Source organism: Lolium perenne, chromosome 3 (assembly GCF_019359855.2).
Source record: "Lolium perenne isolate Kyuss_39 chromosome 3, Kyuss_2.0, whole genome shotgun sequence".
In the NCBI taxonomy this organism is placed as follows: domain Eukaryota; kingdom Viridiplantae; phylum Streptophyta; class Magnoliopsida; order Poales; family Poaceae; genus Lolium; species Lolium perenne.
The window spans coordinates 88,358,512-88,378,009 of NC_067246.2; the positions used below are offsets into that span (position 1 = coordinate 88,358,512).

The 19,498-nt window shown below is 42.6% G+C and overlaps 1 protein-coding gene across 1 annotated transcript; it reads right to left on the bottom strand.

Moving 5' to 3' along the window:
- Nucleotides 1-6,076: 6,076 nt before the first annotated feature.
- LOC127321341 (uncharacterized) lies at nucleotides 6,077-8,052 on the bottom strand. Its single transcript, XM_051350367.2, has 2 exons — nucleotides 7,439-8,052; nucleotides 6,077-6,211 (listed from the first exon to the last, which is right to left on the bottom strand). The coding sequence occupies exons 1-2, from the start codon at nucleotides 7,664-7,666 to the stop codon at nucleotides 6,077-6,079; spliced, it is 363 nt and encodes a 120-aa protein (XP_051206327.2). The 5' UTR covers nucleotides 7,667-8,052.
- Nucleotides 8,053-19,498: the final 11,446 nt, after the last annotated feature.

Consider the following 19,498-nt stretch of genomic DNA (forward strand, 5'->3'; position numbering starts at 1 on the left):
TGCATTTTTATCTGCTCCAGATTTATCATCGAAATTCAGAGCTGCATGCATATGAAAATGATTAGCAAATACAACATTTCTTATAGAGAATATTAAAAATAATGGGAAAAATAAACTACCTTTTGTGGATGAACCACGGACTTGACGCTTGGTGCGTCTGTCTAGAGCATAGGGAGATTGAAATTTTTTGGGAATTGTTCGCTTCCTCTTCCCAGCCAACTCATCTTCCTTTGATTTAGATAAGAACTTGCTAATACTTACTGCGTCGAGATCAATTTCTGAATCTGATGTCACCGGATCAGCATTTTCAATGATGAACGGATTATCCGGTGTGCTACCAACATCGCCAAATGGCTTTCCTGCTGGAGTACCATTCAGTCCACCAGCCTTGTCAGGTGTGCGCATAGCATCATTTGCATTCTTTGCAGTACCATTCTTAGCAGGCTCCTTTAATTTTTTTTCCAATTTATCAACTTCATCAGCCAGGTTCATGTCAATGATACGAATAGAATCTCCACCTCCTGCTGAATCGCTCTCTTCCTTGTACATGAACTCTTTTTTATCACGAGGGCCGTTCCGGAAAGAGTTGACATCTTCCTCGTCCTCCATGTTACCGGAAACCGGTGCGGCTGCTGGTTTGTAAGTCACGCCTTCCTTATTAAACATCTCCAATGTTCTCTGCAACACAAAAATATATAAGTTCATGAACGATTGCATTTTCAATAACAAAAGAAAATGACACAACAATTAGGCGTTTCACCTGAGCACATAAGGCAGGGATGGTAGCCAACATCTTCTGCAATTGTGCATCTAGGTAACCCGTTAAACGATTTATCAGAATTTCCGTCTGACCGTTATCAATGGGTTTTGGAGCCTGTTTCTTTTTTGGAACAGCACTCGCGGACTTGGCGTTATTCTGATGAGCAGCCACAGGATCTGGCACAACTGGCTCCATCATCCGATACTCTTCAGTGATATTTTCATCAATCTGCACGTTATATAATGCAAGAGTTAAGTACTACAGTTTTGAATTGATTATTTACAAAATTAAGTGTGCCTATTCGTAACACTGAAATTAGTACCTTCACGTTACCACGACCTCGACCATTCTCATAGTCAAAATTGTCTCTCCGCGTGGCAGCTGCTTCATTCAGTTCCTCATTAGAGGGCGCATGGACAGTTTAGGATTAAATGCACGATCGCCTTCTAGCGGCTGACATTTTTCCCAGTACAAGTACTGCATGCATGTAAACAAAGGAGAGTAAATTAATTATCTATACGTGAAAAATGCAGTGAGATGTAGTATGCACAACACTCCGACATAAGACCATACATACCTGCAACATTCCTAAGTTCCCTTTTGGCCACTGACGGATTTGTCTACCTTTTCTTACCAGCCTAATGCTATCCAACAGAACCCTAAGAGTGAATGCATTCCAATTGATTTTTGACATTCGGTTCACATCTTCTACTAGTGCATAGAACTTGTGTGGGACAATCTTCGTCGCCATAGGAGCAAGTACTGTTCCCAGAAGCACTAGCACTACCCTCCTCAGGAAGTCATCATCGGCAAGTTTACTTTTAATGATGTCGTCAATTAATTCATCGATAACGATGTTACCGGTTGATTTGCTTATGAACTGTGGTGGGATGCGATGCTTCACGTCTTCACCTTCCTCGGTAAGTATTTCCCCAGCAGAAAATCCTTCATTAACCAGACCAAGGAGACACTCAACATCAACAAAACCAAGAGACACCGCGCCATTGTTCTCTCCTATTTCGAATGTACCAGTGGCAGGGTCAAAAACATCAAGCATGAACCTGGAACAAAAATGAAGATGAATCAATAAGTACTATGCAAAAATAATCCACGAATTATAAATGACATATGAACATGTGATGAAATATTACGTAATATACATGTGAGAAGGTGTACCTGATCAATATTGTACGCATCTTCACAGAAGGAATCATCATCATACTTCTTAAATTAGTTAGAGCTAGTCTAGCACGTTGATCCACGGTAAGACGGGCCATGAGCCTACACCATTTTTCGATGTTGCAGCAAACTTCACCCCTAAGCTCGTCCATTCTATCAAGGAAAAACACTATATTACGAAAGTAATATGTCACGTACAAAAAACTAAATTAAATGTGCAAGAGGGAGACTTGAATACAACATGATATTACATACGATGCGTGGGATGACATTATTGTACATACGATGTGTGAGATGATATGCTTTCAACAGACAAATCATGGTGAAATTTTATACAAAAAAATTGAGAGCAAACATCTGCCCGGCCTATATATGAAACCCCTCAATAAAATTTACATCTTAAAAACCGATAATTGCAGTGTTTGCTATTTTCATGCTACAAGAGCGATGCATATATAGGAAAACTGCTGACAAAGGATCGACTGGATCCGACGTATTCGGGCATGAAGTCACGTTAAAGTTTTACTTAACCTAAACGAATTGACTACAGGTGTGCACATGCATGCACACAACCAGCACAACAACTCCAAGTCCTAATCAGATTCAACACTTAAGAAAATTATTCTAACAACTGCAAATATGAAGACACACGGCGACTCTAGAGGAGGGGCGACTCTAGAGGAGCGGCGACTCCAGAGGAGCGGCGACTCTAAACTATACAAATTTTAGTTGCTTCATACGATGTAGATACGAAGGTCTTGATGTGTACTTACTTGACGAGGCAGTGTTGGAACCGTCTTGGTCTGTCTCCGATGAGATCTAGGTGACGGTGTTGGGCCTGGCGTGGAGAAGGGTCTCAGGTGAGGGTGCCTTGCAGATGGCGGCGGTGGCGGGGATGAGAGCCTTGGAGACGGAGGAGGCGAGAAGAATAGAGAGGGCGACTGCGCGGGCGGTGGCGGTGGCGGCGGCTGTAGCTAGGGTTTGCACGATCTCAATGACGGCAGCACGAACACCTTTTTATAGGCCGACCACGTCGTCCGTCATTTCCGGAACATGCCATGCGCAAACCATGCACGATAAGATCGTGGCGCGCGTGAAGATCGTAATGGTGCGTTTCCATCCGCCGTTTCGGGTTGTGCCTTTTTTTAATAACATTTTTTCACTTTCATTATTGTTGCATATGGCATTTTGGTTGGTCCATGTTGGGCCAACGAAATTAAACAACAAAATAATAGTCTATACTTATCATGAACAATGTTGATATGTAAATATGGACAACATTAATAAAATATGTTTTAGGCCATGGGATCACCATTTTGACCCATTTTGACCATAAAACCCTAGTATCGGCACCTCCCAACCATGGGATCACCATGAATGCAAAAACCAACCTACAAAGAGCAATTAAAAAAGGGTGGGGCACACCACCATGCACAAGTGTGCCAAATATTGGCCCCATCCAAGGTGGTTGGGTATGTTTTAGGCCATGGTAGACCCATTTTGACCCTAAAACCCTTGTATCGGCACCTCCCAACCATGGGATCACCATGAATGCAAAAACCAACCTACAAAGAGCAATTAAAAAAGGGTGGGGCACACCACCATGCACAAGTGTGCCAAATATTGGCCCCATCCAAGGTGGTTGGGTATGTTTTAGGCCATGGTAGACCCATTTTGACCCTAAAACCCTTGTATCGGCACCTCCCAACCATGGGATCACCATGAATGCAAAAACCAACCTACAAAGAGCAATTAAAAAGGGTGGGGCACACCACCATGCACAAGTGTGCCAAATATTGGCCCCATCCAAGGTGGTTGGGTATGTTTTAGGCCATGATAGACCCATTTTGACCCTAAAACCCTAGTATCGGCACCTCCCAACCATGGGATCACCATGAATGCAAAAACCAACCTACAAAGAGCAATTAAAAAAGGGTGGGGCACACCACCATGCACAAGTGTGCCAAATATTGGCCCCATCCAAGGTGGTTGGGTATGTTTTAGGCCATGGTAGACCCATTTTGACCCTAAAACCCTAGTATCGGCACCTCCCAACCATGGGATCACCATGAATGCAAAAACCAACCTAGAAAGAGCAATTAAAAAAGGGTGGGGCACACCACCATGCACAAGTGTGCCAAATATTGGCCCCATCCAAGGTGGTTGGGTATGTTTTAGGCCATGGTAGACCCATTTTGACCCTAAAACCCTTGTATCGGCACCTCCCAACCATGGGATCACCATGAATGCAAAAACCAACCTACAAAGAGCAATTAAAAAGGGTGGGGCACACCACCATGCACAAGTGTGCCAAATATTGGCCCCATCCAAGGTGGTTGGGTATGTTTTAGGCCATGGTAGACCCATTTTGACCCTAAAACCCTAGTATCAGCACCTCCCAACCATGGGATCACCATGAATGCAAAAACCAACCTACAAAGAGCAATTAAAAAAGGGTGGGGCACACCACCATGCACAAGTGTGCCAAATATTGGCCCAATCCAAGGTGGTTGGGTATGTTTTAGGCCATGGTAGACCCATTTTGACCCTAAAACCCTTGTATCGGCACCTCCCAACCATGGGATCACCATGAATGCAAAAACCAACCTACAAAGAGCAATTAAAAAAGGGTGGGGCACACCACCATGCACAAGTGTGCCAAATATTGGCCCCATCCAAGGTGGTTGGATATGTTTTAGGCCATGGTAGACCCATTTTGACCCTAAAACCCTTGTATCGGCACCTCCCAACCATGGGATCACCATGAATGCAAAAACCAACCTAGAAAGAGCAATTAAAAAAGGGTGGGGCACACCACCATGCACAAGTGTGCCAAATATTGGCCCCATCCAAGGTGGTTTGGTATGTTTTAGGCCATGGTAGACCCATTTTGACCCTAAAACCCTTGTATCGGCACCTCCCAACCATGGAGCATCCATTAGTAATTCAAAAATATTCAAAATGAAAAAAAATCGTCACATTCCATGTTTTCTTGTGTTACATACAATGTGGTAAAAATTTGAGGTGATTTGGAGGAGGTCGAAAAATCACTATACTTTCAAGTATATATTTAGATAAAGGACAATTCTAAAACAAATTAATGAAAACATACAAGGTTGGGTTGATCTGCCAACCTTCAATGCATCTTTTGTACATTTTCTGTATATGAACTTTTTACAAATTCGATTTTTTAAATTCACATATGAAATATCAGATACAAAGAACATATGAAATTGCTACTCTGTTTTATTCTCATGACATTGGTGGTTGCTATTCTCATCACATAGCGGCTTGCTATTCATTCATGTAACTTATCTACTATGTTTTTTAAACTATTGAATACATTATGACAGAGATCAAATTGGTACATAACTCAATATTACTGAACTATCAAATTTTCAAACAAGCAAAATTTTAGAATTACCATTTCCTTGCAAACAAGATAATATTTATGGACTACCATTTTTCCAACAGAACATGGATGGTAGATAAAAAGGCTGACAATACTTTGTAGCCATCCATAACTTCACTTATCTTATAACAAAGTGAAGAACCAGCAAAAGCAAACACAGTGTGCTACATACCATCTAGCACACTGGTACAGTGCATACATAGCTACCATAGCTAAAGTTCACATGCCTAGCAAGTCCATACATAGTTACCGCACCATAACAGAAGGTGCACACATAAACTAGCAGTTCTTAATAACATACATTACTTAACATCATCATATCTACTGATGATGTACTTCTTCACTAACTTTTTCAGGCATTCAGTCAATCCTGACCATAGTACTCCAGTACTTTCCTCAGGGCAGCATGGTTCGCCTTGTCGCGGAGATCCTTCGGGTGCACCTCCTTCACATGGCTAACAAGTCCTTCACGCATACCATCCCTAGGAACCTGCTTGGAGGGATGGAACTTGCAGTAGTACCTCCCATCAGGTTTCATGTAAGCACTGATTCCCTCAGCCCAGATCTTCTCCTCCACCTTCTTCTCATATGACAAAGACATTGTACTTGCTTGACTTCATTATCAGATGAAGCATCCGAGTTGTACCGCAAAACAACAATGTCACAATCATATGTCACAACTATTGTACAGCAATGAGTTCAATAAACTTGTCAACCATGCACAATCAATATTGAGAATGCTCTCTTACCGACACGGCGTCCCCGGACTCGACCTCGCAGGAAATGTAGGAGTGGCCAGAGTCCTCCAAGTCATCAAACTCCTCAAACTTCCTCTTGCGGACAGAGGAGGTCTCACCAAGCTGATGGAATATATACAGATTATTATGTCAATCTAAATTGCAATCATACCAGCATAACACATATACTACAAATCCTTATTGCAATCATTACAATAACAGGCCAGTAACATTATATTTCTCCTACTATGTTAAGGTGAAACATAATTCTGTCAACCTATCATTAATACTGATCTTAATATCATAGAGTAATCATAGTCAATATTATGTTTCACCTTACCATAATGTTGCTCATAATAATAAATTTCATAGAGGAAATAGAGTCCAGATTCTATAGCAATCATTACTACATTATAGGTGCTTCAAAGAAATGTAGCACATTCTAATTTACAACTGTACTTTCAAAACATGACAACTATACCTTACTATACAAAGCATGTTAAATATTACTACATAAAGCATGTTTAATACAGGTGGAATTAATATATTACAACACATTCTGAAAAGGGAAATATCTTATGCACAAATGGGAATGCCCCTGGAGCAGCAGTACCATAATAATAAGCAATAATTATCACCATAAGATGTTAACTAAGCAGCATTTAGGGGTTTTTAGCTTCTAACACCCATAAGTGGAGGTCCTGCCAAATCATACCTTTTCAAATAATAGATACACATGCTATTATTCATACTGTGGTGATGTACAATTATAGTAACTACATATTTTCCCATATGTTTGTGTACAATCATGTATATATACTAATTGATAAAATTGAACATAACCTGTGACTGCATAATATTTTTTACAAAATAAATGCAGGGAACAAATTATTATGTCAATGCTGTTGCCATCATAGCAAGATAACACTCCTGGAGCACAACAACATTACCATCGATTTAGAAATCAATGTGAATCCTAAAGCAATTATGCAATCATGTAATAAAAACATACTAATGAAGCTCTGTAGCAAACAATTGATGATACTACTAACAAATAAATTGTGCACGCGGTAATCAAACCAGATAAATTGTGCACAGGGTATATAAATTGGGGTCACATGACAATAAAACCCCCCTTAACTACGAATGCACACGGATGTCAAACCAGATTAAAAAAAAACCTTGCCAACATACACAAACCATAGGACAATCTGCTAGATCCATTTGGTCAACAGTAATCAAGCCCTAATCACAAATCATATATGATTCGTCTGTTCTTCGGTTTGATCTAACCCTAATCACCATCAAATAAGGGCAAATAAGCTGAGGAGTTGAGAGGATAGCACATACCAGAGGGTCTTCCGCCATTGGCTGCACATTCAGATCCGGCACGATCTCGCCGCCGAGTCCGTGCTCCTGCTCATCCGCCACCGTCAGCACCAAGCCTCCGCCCGACGCGGCCGCACCACGACGGCTCCATCCACCCGGCACCACATCTGCCTCCGCCACGCGAGGAGCGCCGGTGTTCTTGACCAACGCAGCATCGGCCGCCCTCGCGGTGGAGCTGCTACCCTCCATCGGCCTCCGATTCGATGGAAATGCGCGGAGAAGAAGGGATTTGAGAAGAGAACTAGCAGTGGAGCGGGAGTGGAGAAGATGAAGTGGCCGAGAGAGAGGGTTTTCTCCGTCTCCAGTACCTGATTTGGGGGGGAAATGGTGGGGCGAGGGAGGCGGAGCATCCGACGAAGGTTTTATACGTCCCTTCCGCTTCAGTACACGCACGTGACTTCGCCACGTACAAGACGGTACAGAGAATACGTACAGCACAGTCGCGGGCCATACGGGCCTGTACAGGGCTTTTACGTATCTGTCAGAAACGTGAAATGACGAAACTAACCCTAAATCCGAACAGGTATCGCGTGATCTGAACCGTTGATGTGTTTTAACGATTCCAGTTTTCCTCAAGGGGGAGCACCGGAGCAGAAGCGACCAAACACATGCCAAATTGCCAAACTTTGGCTTGGCAAAATGTGGCTAGGAACCAAACAGGTCCGAAAAGACCACGGCATGACAGTGACACGGCGGGCTCCGCAGCGGCATGCATGATCACAGAGCGGCATGCGACCGACAAAGCGGCAAGCTGGGCAAGGCTCTGACGTCGCTGGCCGGCAGCGGCAAGCTGTGCATCTTGCAATTGCAGTCCAATTGCACAACACTCTAGGCAGGCTAGGTACGAGAACAAATCCTTCTCCCGCTTGTGCAATTTTTGTCCAGCCCTAATGTTCTGATTGCTTTTCCCATGAACATTGATTGATCCTAGGACATGGAACGGTATTGAGGATAATCAAAACGAGCATTAGATTTAGGTAATGATGAAGGTACTTTACGGCACCTGTTAGACGAAAACAATCAGATGTTGTGAATGCTAGTCTTACGAAGCTTCTAATCAGAGAGATTGATTTAGATGAACTGTTTTATGACCTGCCTGATCGGAAGAGCATTTCACTGTACACCTTCTTGCAAGTTATAGTTGATCTCTAATAACTTTGTTAATATTTTGCGCAGATAACTCTAAGTTCTGTCAAGGAAAAAACTGGAGGTGATGTGTTTAGTTTGTTGATTGATGAAGCTGCTGATGTCCAAGCCCGACAAAGAGTGAATGGCGGTTGTCCTCAGATATCTTAGCAGGCGTGCGTGTATTCTTGAATGGTTTGTTGGAGTGGTACATGTGGAGGAAACATTAGCAGTATGTCTATGGTTGCTCTTAAAAACTTCGTTGTACAGAAAAACATGTTTCTCCTATTAGTAATGTTGATGTGTTTGATCTCTTTAAGAAGATGAAAGATCAAGAAGGGAAACTTCAAAACGTGAATGACTCTACTTGTTTCACTTAATTGCACTTGTGAAATTAATTTGTCATTTTTTTATTATAAAATTCACAGGGAGATGGAAGCTGCCCCTAATTTTTGTTTACTACTACTTTGTATAAGCAAGTGGTTTTATAATTTCAATTACTTGGTATGTTTCCACCCTTTAGTTTTAATAGAAGTATATAATAGATATACATGTGATTATATTCCATTTGCTTATGTTCTTCTGTGTGGTAAGGTCTGATACGTTGCAAACGTATCTATAATTTTTGATGCTCCATGCTTGTTCTACATCAATTTCTCTGTGTTTTGTTTATATTTCGTGGCACTTTTATGTATTTTCTGGAACTAACCTATTGACAAGACGCCACAGTGCTAGTTAATGTTTTCTGCTGTTTTTGTATTTCAGAAAAGTTGTACAGGAAATATTCTCGGAATTGGACGAAATGGAAGCCGAATTCCTATTTTACTGTAACAAAGACGGAGTCCAGAGGAGAGACGGAGCCGAGCCAGGAGGTGGCCACACCACCCCTAGGCGCGGCCCAGCCCCTGGCCGCGCCTAGGTATGGTGTGGGCCCCTCGGGCGCCCACCGACCTCACCCTTCCGCCTATAAATTCATCTGATCGGAAAAAACCTAAATACCCGAGCCTTCATCCACGAAAAGTTACATCGCTGCCGCCATCGTCGATCCTAGCTCGGGAGGATTCTGAAGCTCTTCCCGACACCCTGCCGGAGAGGGAGATCATCACCTGAGGCCTCTACATCGCCATGCCCGCCTGCGATCGAAGTGACGCGTGAGTAGTTCATCTCTGGACTACGGGTCCATAGCTGTAGCTAGATGGTTGTCTTCTCCACTTTATGCTTTATGTTTAGAACAAATCTTGAACATGTAAATACCAACGAAGGTTCTCTCATAATTTTAATATGAGTCGTAATGTCAAGGCTGCGTGCACGTGCACAACCATTAAAGTAGTCAATCAACATCGGCAAGAATACCAACACCAGTATGTCAGGGGATAACAACCGATCAGCCTTGGCGATGTCACTGGAGAGCCGAGAGTACGAATCATCATTGTTGAGGATGTAGCAGCCGGGACAAAACCAGTGAGGATAATTCTCCTCGCGGCAACCATGATAAATCCAAAATCGATCTGTCGAAGCAAAATCTGAAGGCCCATACCAAGAGAACTGTAATCTCCAACACCACCGTTGACGCCGGGAAGGAGATCTCGCCGTCGAACGAAAGACCGAAAATCATTTATGCAGACGATGCCATCTCCATTAAGGGGAAACCAATAAAACTGACCGGAGAAGGGGGAACATATCTATGGAGGAGACGACTAGGGTTTTTCTCTGATGCGGCGGATACTATAGTTAGTTCATGCCCACTCGTGAGTGAACCCATTGACAAAATGTTCTCGCTCCGCCTCTGCGTTCAGGGGCGGAGCCAGCAATCTGGCTAGGTTTGGCAGGCGCCATACCTAAAACCATGCGCAAGTACTACGAAATGTAGTGTTCACGTACAAAAAAGGGTACATGTTGTTGCCTGGGCCAGGCCTGATGGCTAATGTTCCTTGGGCTATGCGTGCGCAGCGGATTTGGACCCCAGTCTCCATGATAGTACCTATATGATCCGGCCAACAACTGCCTAATTCTGAAATTCCAAAACCCCCTATAATCGTGAAGTTTTGATCGTGTGTGGATCTAGGAAGTTGGGTATGAAAAGAGTCTACAAGCGTAGAGCCGTCCGACGAGATGAGATCGCGACCATCGAGGCGAGAAGGCTGCAAGGACGAGTACGGAGATGGCGCCGAAGAAGAAGAGCAGTGCAAAAAGGTATTTCGAAATTAAAATTGCACTTTGAATTGAAATAAATCTTGCCATCGAGTGAAATAAGATTCAGATTCTGCCACACCTCAAATTTATTCCTGCCTCCGCCACTGCCTGCATTCCTGTTCGCCGGCGATCTAAGACTTCCGAATAGAATGATTTTGAATATAAATTTCTTGGTAAAAAACCTTCACCCAATTTTGAATTATCAAAGCAAGAGCTTTATGTAAGAGTGAAAGCCCCAAAAGATGAATTAGGAATTTATCTAGTAGGAGATGATAGTCTTTTCCCCTGGAGATGGAAAATTAGTCAATTTACTCAATTATTAGTCATATCTAATGGTTATGCTGTTGACTACGGATCGGACAGGCGTGTCGTGGGACTGGAAAGACAAAAAAAAAAAGGGCAAAGGGAAAGAAAAGAGCAGGAGAGTTGGTCATCACGTTTCTCCAGTGCCCGTTAGTCTATGGGCTTGCGCACTAGGTTTCAAAATTATCCACTCGGGTGAGCGTGAGCCCATCATACATTGGCTGTACTTGGGTTCAATTCAACCCACGATGAAGTGATTCAGGCAAGCTTCCATTCGTGGAGACTGAACACGGGAGGGAAAGGGGAGCTGCTATTTGCCGACCTGGTCGGCGTGAGCAGCTCACCGCACACACCACACCAGCAGCAGTTTCATGAGCCACGGCCCATCCTCAGGTAACTCTGATTTCGTTTTCTCTGTTTTTTCTGATGTTTTTTATGCTTGTTCTTTCGTTTTTTCAAAATCTGAACGTCTTTTGAAAACTAAATAATTAAAAAAACTTATTTAAAAAAATTAGAACTTGTTTAGATCTGAACAAATTTTAAAATTTAAAATTTTCAAAATATACATATTTTTAGAAAATGTAAATATTTTTCAAAAATGAACATTTTTGAAATTTGAACAAAACTTGAACAAATTTGAAATCTGGACAATTCCTTTCAGTGCTGCAAACATGCTGTGAACGCTCATGTTAGAAAAGTCAGTTTGCACAAGTCATTGATTTTGTTTGGGCCTCACAATGGCAACCATATCATAGAGAGGGTGAAAACACAATTGGAAGTCTAAGATGAAACTCTTCAGGACACATATTTGGGTATGCCAACCTGGGTGGGGCTTTCTCCATTGAGCAACTTAAACTTCCTCACCGTTGGTTCTAGAAGAGGCTAAACAGTTCGGGAGATAGACCTACTTCAAGGCTTTGAAATTAAGTACTCCTTAAATCAGTCGCAGAAGCAATCCCTCCATATGTGATTAGCTGCTTTCAAATCTCCAAGAGTATTTGTGAGGACTTGAGGAAGCCAATGTCTAATTTATGTTGGAGTATGGAGGATGATTTTTTTTTTTTTTTTTGCACTGGAGACCTTGAGAGTGGCTGTCTACTCCAAAATATCTTTGTGGTGGGATTCTGAGAAATGAGCCTGTTTACCAGGCCATGTTGGCTATGTGATATGTCTTCTTTTGGATACCAACTCCCTTTGCTACCAAGTTTTGGAAGGTAGATATTTTTAAGATGGGGATTTCTTGATTCATCATGTCCCAGACATGTTTCTTACACCTGATGAAGCATTATGCATGATATAAATCTGCTGCAAAGGGACCGTCTATGGAGACTAGGTGATGGTAAAAAAGATTTCTATCTAAGAAGACAAATGGATTCCAAAAAAATATACCATGCAAGGTTAAGGTTAGTACACCTATCCATGATTGTAAATAGCGAACTCTTTGATGGTCAGAGATGTGATTATGTAGGAGGAAGAGGTTGTCAAAAGGCTTTCTAATGATGACTTGGTAGAAAACATGTTAAAGACCCCTCTAATTTTGGAGGGGTGCAAGGATTCCCTTCCTGACCCTATACAAACATTGGTAGATACACAACCTAGTCAAGTTATAGTTTAGCAAGAACAATGCTTTTTGCAAAATATATATGTGGCAAAACTTATGGAAGATCAATGCTCAGAAAGGATGAAGATAATTATATGGAGAATTGCACAAAATTGTCTACCTAAAGGGATCAAGTTCAACTCGGATCAATACATACACCGTGTGATTGTTGGTTTTGTAACTGAAGATACTTTACCAATGCTTTCTTCTATGCTATTATTTGAAGGAAATATTGAAAGGATAAGAGTTTTACATAACTTTTGAGACCAAGAACTTCATCGTTATAAATCAATGGTTACTCGAATGAATTTCAAATGGCTCTGATCTCCCTTGTATTGTCTTAGTTGTTGCAATATGTTGCAGTATGGCACACTTGGGAGAACAAGATTTGTATACAAAATGGAGAATATTGATTGTCATGTTTTTTTCATGGAAAAATCAAGGGTTATGTTGACTTCATCTTGATAAATAATTATAGATCCACCTTCTCTAATAGGTGTGAGAACCTAGCTTCAATTCCAAAATGGTCCATGCCACCAGATGGTCATGTTCCCATCAATGTTGATGATGCAATTTTAATTCAATCAAAACGCATGTGCATTGGTGGGGCAGCCGTGGGCATAAACCAAATGCACCCAAAATTAATGAATGATGCTCCCCATTTTCAAAACTAATAATTCGGACAATCTTCATTCATGGAGGATAGAAATGTTGGAGGAAAGGATGTTTTGCGCATCCCTCAAGCCTAGTGCAACGAGGCAAAGTGCTTTTCCTTTTTTTTCTTTCTGTTTTTGCCGCTTATGTTTTGTTCCATGTTTTTGTTTATTTTTCTTATATTTTATATTGATCTATTTTACATTTATTTTTATATTTTATTACCATTTTTCCTTTTTTTCCCTTTTCTTTTCATTACATATGTATTTCATGTGCGTAAATAGTATATGTTTACTTCCTATCTTATATCTATTTCACTTCGTGCATGAACATATTTCCAAATATTATTAAAAAATACATATCTATTTTATTATCTGTTTTATTCCTAATTCACTTCTTATTATTTAAGTATTGTATCAATTTGGTTCACCCACTTATAAAGACGTGCCCATATGTACCATATAAAAGGTATATGAGTCACCTGCAATGATCTAATTAAAATATTTCGCCTCACTCACAAGAACATGTGATATTTTTTTGGCTCAAAAGAAAATCTATCAACACAGAAAACATCTCCCGCAGAAGAAAAAAAGTATCGTATACATTCTTCAAATTCTAACAAATTTATCGAATGAAAAATGGCAAAAAATACTAGAAAAGTAGAACCAATACGGGAATGGCACGAGAAGCCGACGGCCAGATCCTCTGCCGATGGAAAAATATCGGGGCCATCGGCACAGATCGCCTAAACGCCCGCCCACAGAGCCAACCGACGACACAGTTTGGCCACCGGCACATCGGCAGTTGTGCCGATGGCAGCCATCGGCACAGTCGCCAGGTGGCGACACCGACGACACCGTGACGGGGGAGAAACAATGTTAAGCTGTGCCGGCGGCACGGCCGTCAGCACAGTTCATGTATCGTTGTCAACGACAATGCCGTCGACACAACTTTCACGCCAATCCTTTCCCGCTCGTTCTCTCTCACCCTTACTTTCCCGCCATTTTTCACGCGCCCAATCTCTTCCGCCAAGTATTCCCGCCGTTTCAGCCCCTCGCCACCCTATATATAGCCATGTCTTCTCCTCCAACACCACCAGAGCACTTCTCTTCTCCAACACCACCACAGAATCCTCTGAGCTCCGCTGTCGTTGCGATGGCTCCTCGTCGCCGTAGCAACACAGGATTCCTCTGCATTCGCAAGCGGCCCGCGGGCCATTTCGCGGCTGAAATCACCACCGGTGGTGCGCGTGTGTGCCTCGGCACCTTCTATAACCGACTGGTCGTAGGTTCGAATCCTACTTGGCACAAGATGGAGGCTGCTACCCGTGCATACCACGTTGTGGCGTGGAGGTTTGGTCGGCCGCGCAACGAAATGAACTTCCCAGAGGTGAGGTCTTTGACGTAAGCCTAGACTCTCGCTCCTGAGCCGCTACTTCGCTCATAAGGTGAAGCGCGGCGGTACAGTGATGGTCAGCGGTGGATTGATATCACCGAGGCGGAAAAGCAGTTCATGGCGCGGTGGCGCAAAGACCATCTCGAAGACGTCTAGGCCACGCGCGCATTCTGGAAGGAAAAGAAGTCGGTGAGGAGAGAGAAGAGGGCGGGAAAGCGGCATGGGAGGGCCGAATATGAAGCGGAGTGCACCGAAGGAGATGCGTCGACATGGGGGCATGATGATGAACTATGGATGTGGAACCTCTCAAGTACCACTTCAGAGGACACCCCCAGCGAGGAGGAAGATTTCGACAACTGATTAGTATGTGTGTGTCGAGTAATGAAAGTGTCGAGTCCGGGTGTCTACCTCATCGTGTGTCGACCGAGTGTTGAGTGTTTTGTTCGTGTGTAGGTGTAGTTCTTTAAGTGTTTTGGTTTGTGTGTGTCTAGTTCTTTAAGTGTTTTGGTTCATGTGTGGGTCTATTTCTTTTAGTGTTTTGGTTCGTGTGTGAGTCTAGTTCAAGTTCTTAAGTGTATCGATATTGTGTGTCTACTTGTTTAACTTCAATATGTTTGTGATCCTTATTTTATATATTATGAGTGGTTTTCTATCGGTTTGTGCATGTTTCTTTGCTCGTTTTCTATTGGTTTGTACACTAGCATGGTAGGCACATGTGCTGACGGCACGTAGGCGCATGTTCTGAACGTATACGAACGTACACTAGCACGGAAGGAACCTTGAGAACATACAGGCTAACCCTTGTCACCACATGACCCCATGGTCTAGCCAAGCTCAAATGGAGGCATAAGTCCACGGTGGAACCGCCGCTGGTGACTAGTCAATGTTGTAGACCGCACGGTCAACGAATTAAGGTTTCGCGAAATTGAGCCTCAGAGGGAGGAAATACACCCAAAACTTTTGTGTGAACACATGGTGTGTGATACGTCTCCAACGTATCGATAATTTCTTATGTTCCATGCTACTTTATTGATGATACCTACATGTTTTATGCATACTTTATGTCATATTTATGCATTTTCCGGCACTAACCTATTAACGAGATGCCGAAGAGCCAGTTGCTATTTTCTGCTGTTTTTGGTTTCAGAAATCCTAGTAAGGAAATATTCTCGGAATTGGACGAAATCAACGCCCGGGATCTTATTTTTCCACGAAGCTTCCAGAAGTCCGGAGAGGAAACGAAGTGGGGCGACGAGGCAGCCACACACCAGGGCGGCGCGGCCCTGGCCCTGGCCGCGCCGGCCTGTGGTGTGGGCCCCTCGTGGCGCCCCCTGACCTACCCTTCCGCCTACTTAAGCCTTCGTCAATAATAACTCCAGTACCGAGAGCCACAATACGGAAAACCTTCCAGAGACGCCGCCGCCGCCAATCCCATCTCGGGGGATTCAGGAGATCGCCTCCGGCACCCTGCCGGAGAGGGGAATCATCTCCCGGAGGACTCTTCACCGCCATGGTCGCCTCCGGAGTGATGAGTGAGTAGTTCACCCCTGGACTATGGGTCCATAGCAGTAGCTAGATGGTCGTCTTCTCCTAATTGTGCTATCATTGTTGGATCTTGTGAGCTGCCTAACATGATCAAGATCATCTATCTGTAATGCTACATGTTGTGTTTGTTGGGATCTGATGAATATGGAATACTATGCTATGTCGATTATCAATCTATTATCTTTGTGTTGTTTATGATCTTGCATGCTCTCCGTTACTAGTAGAGGCTCTGGCCAAGTTTTTGCTTGTAACTCCAAGAGGGAGTATTTATGCTCGATAGTGGGTTCATGTCTCCATTAAATCTGGGGGAGTGACAGAAACCTCTAAGGTTGTGGATGTGTTGTTGCCACTAGGGATAAAACATCAATGCTATGTCTAAGGATGTATTTGTTGATTACATTACGCACCATACTTAATGCAATTGTCTGCTGTTTGCAACTTAATACTGGAGGGGGTTCGGATGATAACCTGAAGGTGGACTTTTTAGGCATAGATGCATGCTGGATAGCGGTCTATGTACTTTGTCGTAATGCCCAATTAAATCTCACAATACTCATCATAACATGTATGTGCATGGTCATTGATACGTCTCCGACGTATCGATAATTTCTTATGTTCCATGCTTGTTTTATGACAATACCTACATGTTTTGTTCACACTTTATGATGATTTTATGTGTTTTCCGGAACTAACCTATTGACGAGATGCCGAAGTGCCAGTTCCTGTTTTCTGCTGTTTTTGGTTTCAGAAATCCTAGTAAGGAAATATTCTCGGAATTGGACGAAATCAACGTCCAGAGTCTTAAAACTCCACGAAGCTTCCAGAACACCCGAGAGCCGCCAGAGGGGGGCCACAGGGCCACCAGACGACAGGGTGGCGCGGCCCAGGCCTTGGCCGCGCCCCCCTAGTGTGTCACCGCCTCGTCAGCCCTCCGACTCCGCCTCTTCGCCTATTTAAAGGTCCCTGACCTAAATCTTCGAGACGAAAAAGCCACGGTACGAGAAACCTTCCAGAGCCGCCGCCATCGCGAAGCCAAGATCTGGGGGACAGGAGTCTCTGTTCCGGCACGCCGCCGGGACGGGGAAGTGCCCCCGGAAGGCTCCTCCATCGACACCACCGCCATCTTCATCACCGCTGCTGTCTCCCATGAGGAGGGAGTAGTTCTCCATCGAGGCTAAGGGCTGTACCGGTAGCTATGTGGTTAATCTCTCTCCTATGTACTTCAATACAATAATCTCATGAGCTGCCTTACATGATTGAGATTCATATGATGATGCTTGTAATCTAGATGTCATTGTGCTAGTCAAGTGGATTTTACTTATGTGATCTCCGGAGACTCCTTGTCCCACGTGTGTAAAGGTGACAGTGTGTGCACCGTGTGGGTCTCTTAGGCTATATTTCACAGAATACTTATTCACTGTTATGAATGGCATAGTGAAGTGCTTATTTATATCTCTTTATGATTGCAATGTGTTTTGTATCACAATTTATCTGTGTGCTACTCTAGTGATGTTATTAAAGTAGTTTATTCCTCCTGCACGGTGTAATGGTGACAGTGTGTGCATCGTGTAGTACTTGGCGTAGGCTATGATTGTGATCTCTTGTAGATTATGAAGTTAACTATTGCTATGATAGTATTGATGTGATCTATTCCTCCTTTCTTAGCGTGAAGGTGACAGTGTGCATGCTATGTTAGTACTTGGTTTAGTTGTGTTGATCTGTCGTGCACTCTAAGGTTATTTAAATATGAACATCGAATATTGTGGAGCTTGTTAACTCCGGCATTGAGGGTTCGTGTAATCCTACACAGTTAGTGGTGTTCATTATCCAACAAGAGGGTGTAGAGTCTAGCATCTATCTATTTATTCTGTTATGTGATCAATGTTGAGAGTGTCCACTAGTGAAAGTATAATCCCTAGGCCTTGTTTCCAAATACTGCTATCGCTGCTTGTTTACTGTTTTACTGCATCTCTACTGTCCGCAATATTTCCACCATCAACCACACGCCAGTCCTGGGCAAAGCACTTTTCTGGTGCCGTTGCTACTGCTCATACTTATTTATACCACCTGTATTTCACTATCTCTTCGCCGAACTAGTGCACCTATTAGGTGTGTTGGGGACACAAGAGACTTCTTGCTTTGTGGTTGCAGGGTTGCATGAGAGGGATATCTTTGACCTCTTCCTCACTGAGTTCGATAAACCTTGGGTGATCCACTTAAGGGAAACTTGCTGCTGTTCTACAAACCTCTGCTCTTGGAGGCCCAACACTGTCTACAAGAATAGAAGCACCCGTAGACATCAAGCACTTTTCTGGCGCCGTTGCCGGGGAGGAAAGGTAAAAGGTACTCACACTCCGGATCCTAGCTACTAAGCTATTTTCTGCCGTTGTAAGTACTCGAAGCTATTTCCTTTAGATCCTGCAATTGCATCTTTTTGTTTATTGTTTACACTAGTTAGGCATAATGGAAAACAACAAAAATATGAGAGATCTTTATGAACTTTATCTTGAATTAGGACATGATGTGTTTGAAGAGAGAATTAAAAAACCCATGAAACTTTATATGCATGCTAATGGGAATGTTATTAATATGAATGCTTTGAACACTATTGTTGCTAATGCTATGGAAAATTCTAAGCTTGGGGAAGCTGGCTTTGATGAGCATGATCTTTTTAGTCCCCCAAGCATTGAGGAGGAAATTTACTTTGATGATACTTTGCCTCCTATTTATGATGATTATAATGATATTAGTCTTTTGTTACCGCCTGTTATGGAGGATAAATTTGATTATGATTACAATATGCCTCCTATATTTGATGATGAGAATAATAACGATAGCTACTTTGTTGAATTTGCTCCCACTATTACTAATAAAATTGATTATGCTTATGTGGAGAGTAATAATTTTATGCATGAGACTCATGATAAGAATGCTTTATGTGATAGTTATATTGTTGAGTTTGTTCATGTTGCTACTGAAAGTTATTATGAGAAAGGAAAATATGGTTGTAGAAATTTTCATGTTACTAAAACACCTCTATATATGCTTAAAATCTTGAAGTTGCACTTGTTTTATCTTTCTATGCTTGTTGCACTATGCTTCACGAATTTGTTTATTTACAAGATTCCTATGCATAGGAAGCATGTTAGGCTTAAATGTGTTTTGAATTTGCTTCTTGATGTTCTCTTTTGCTTCAAATACTATTT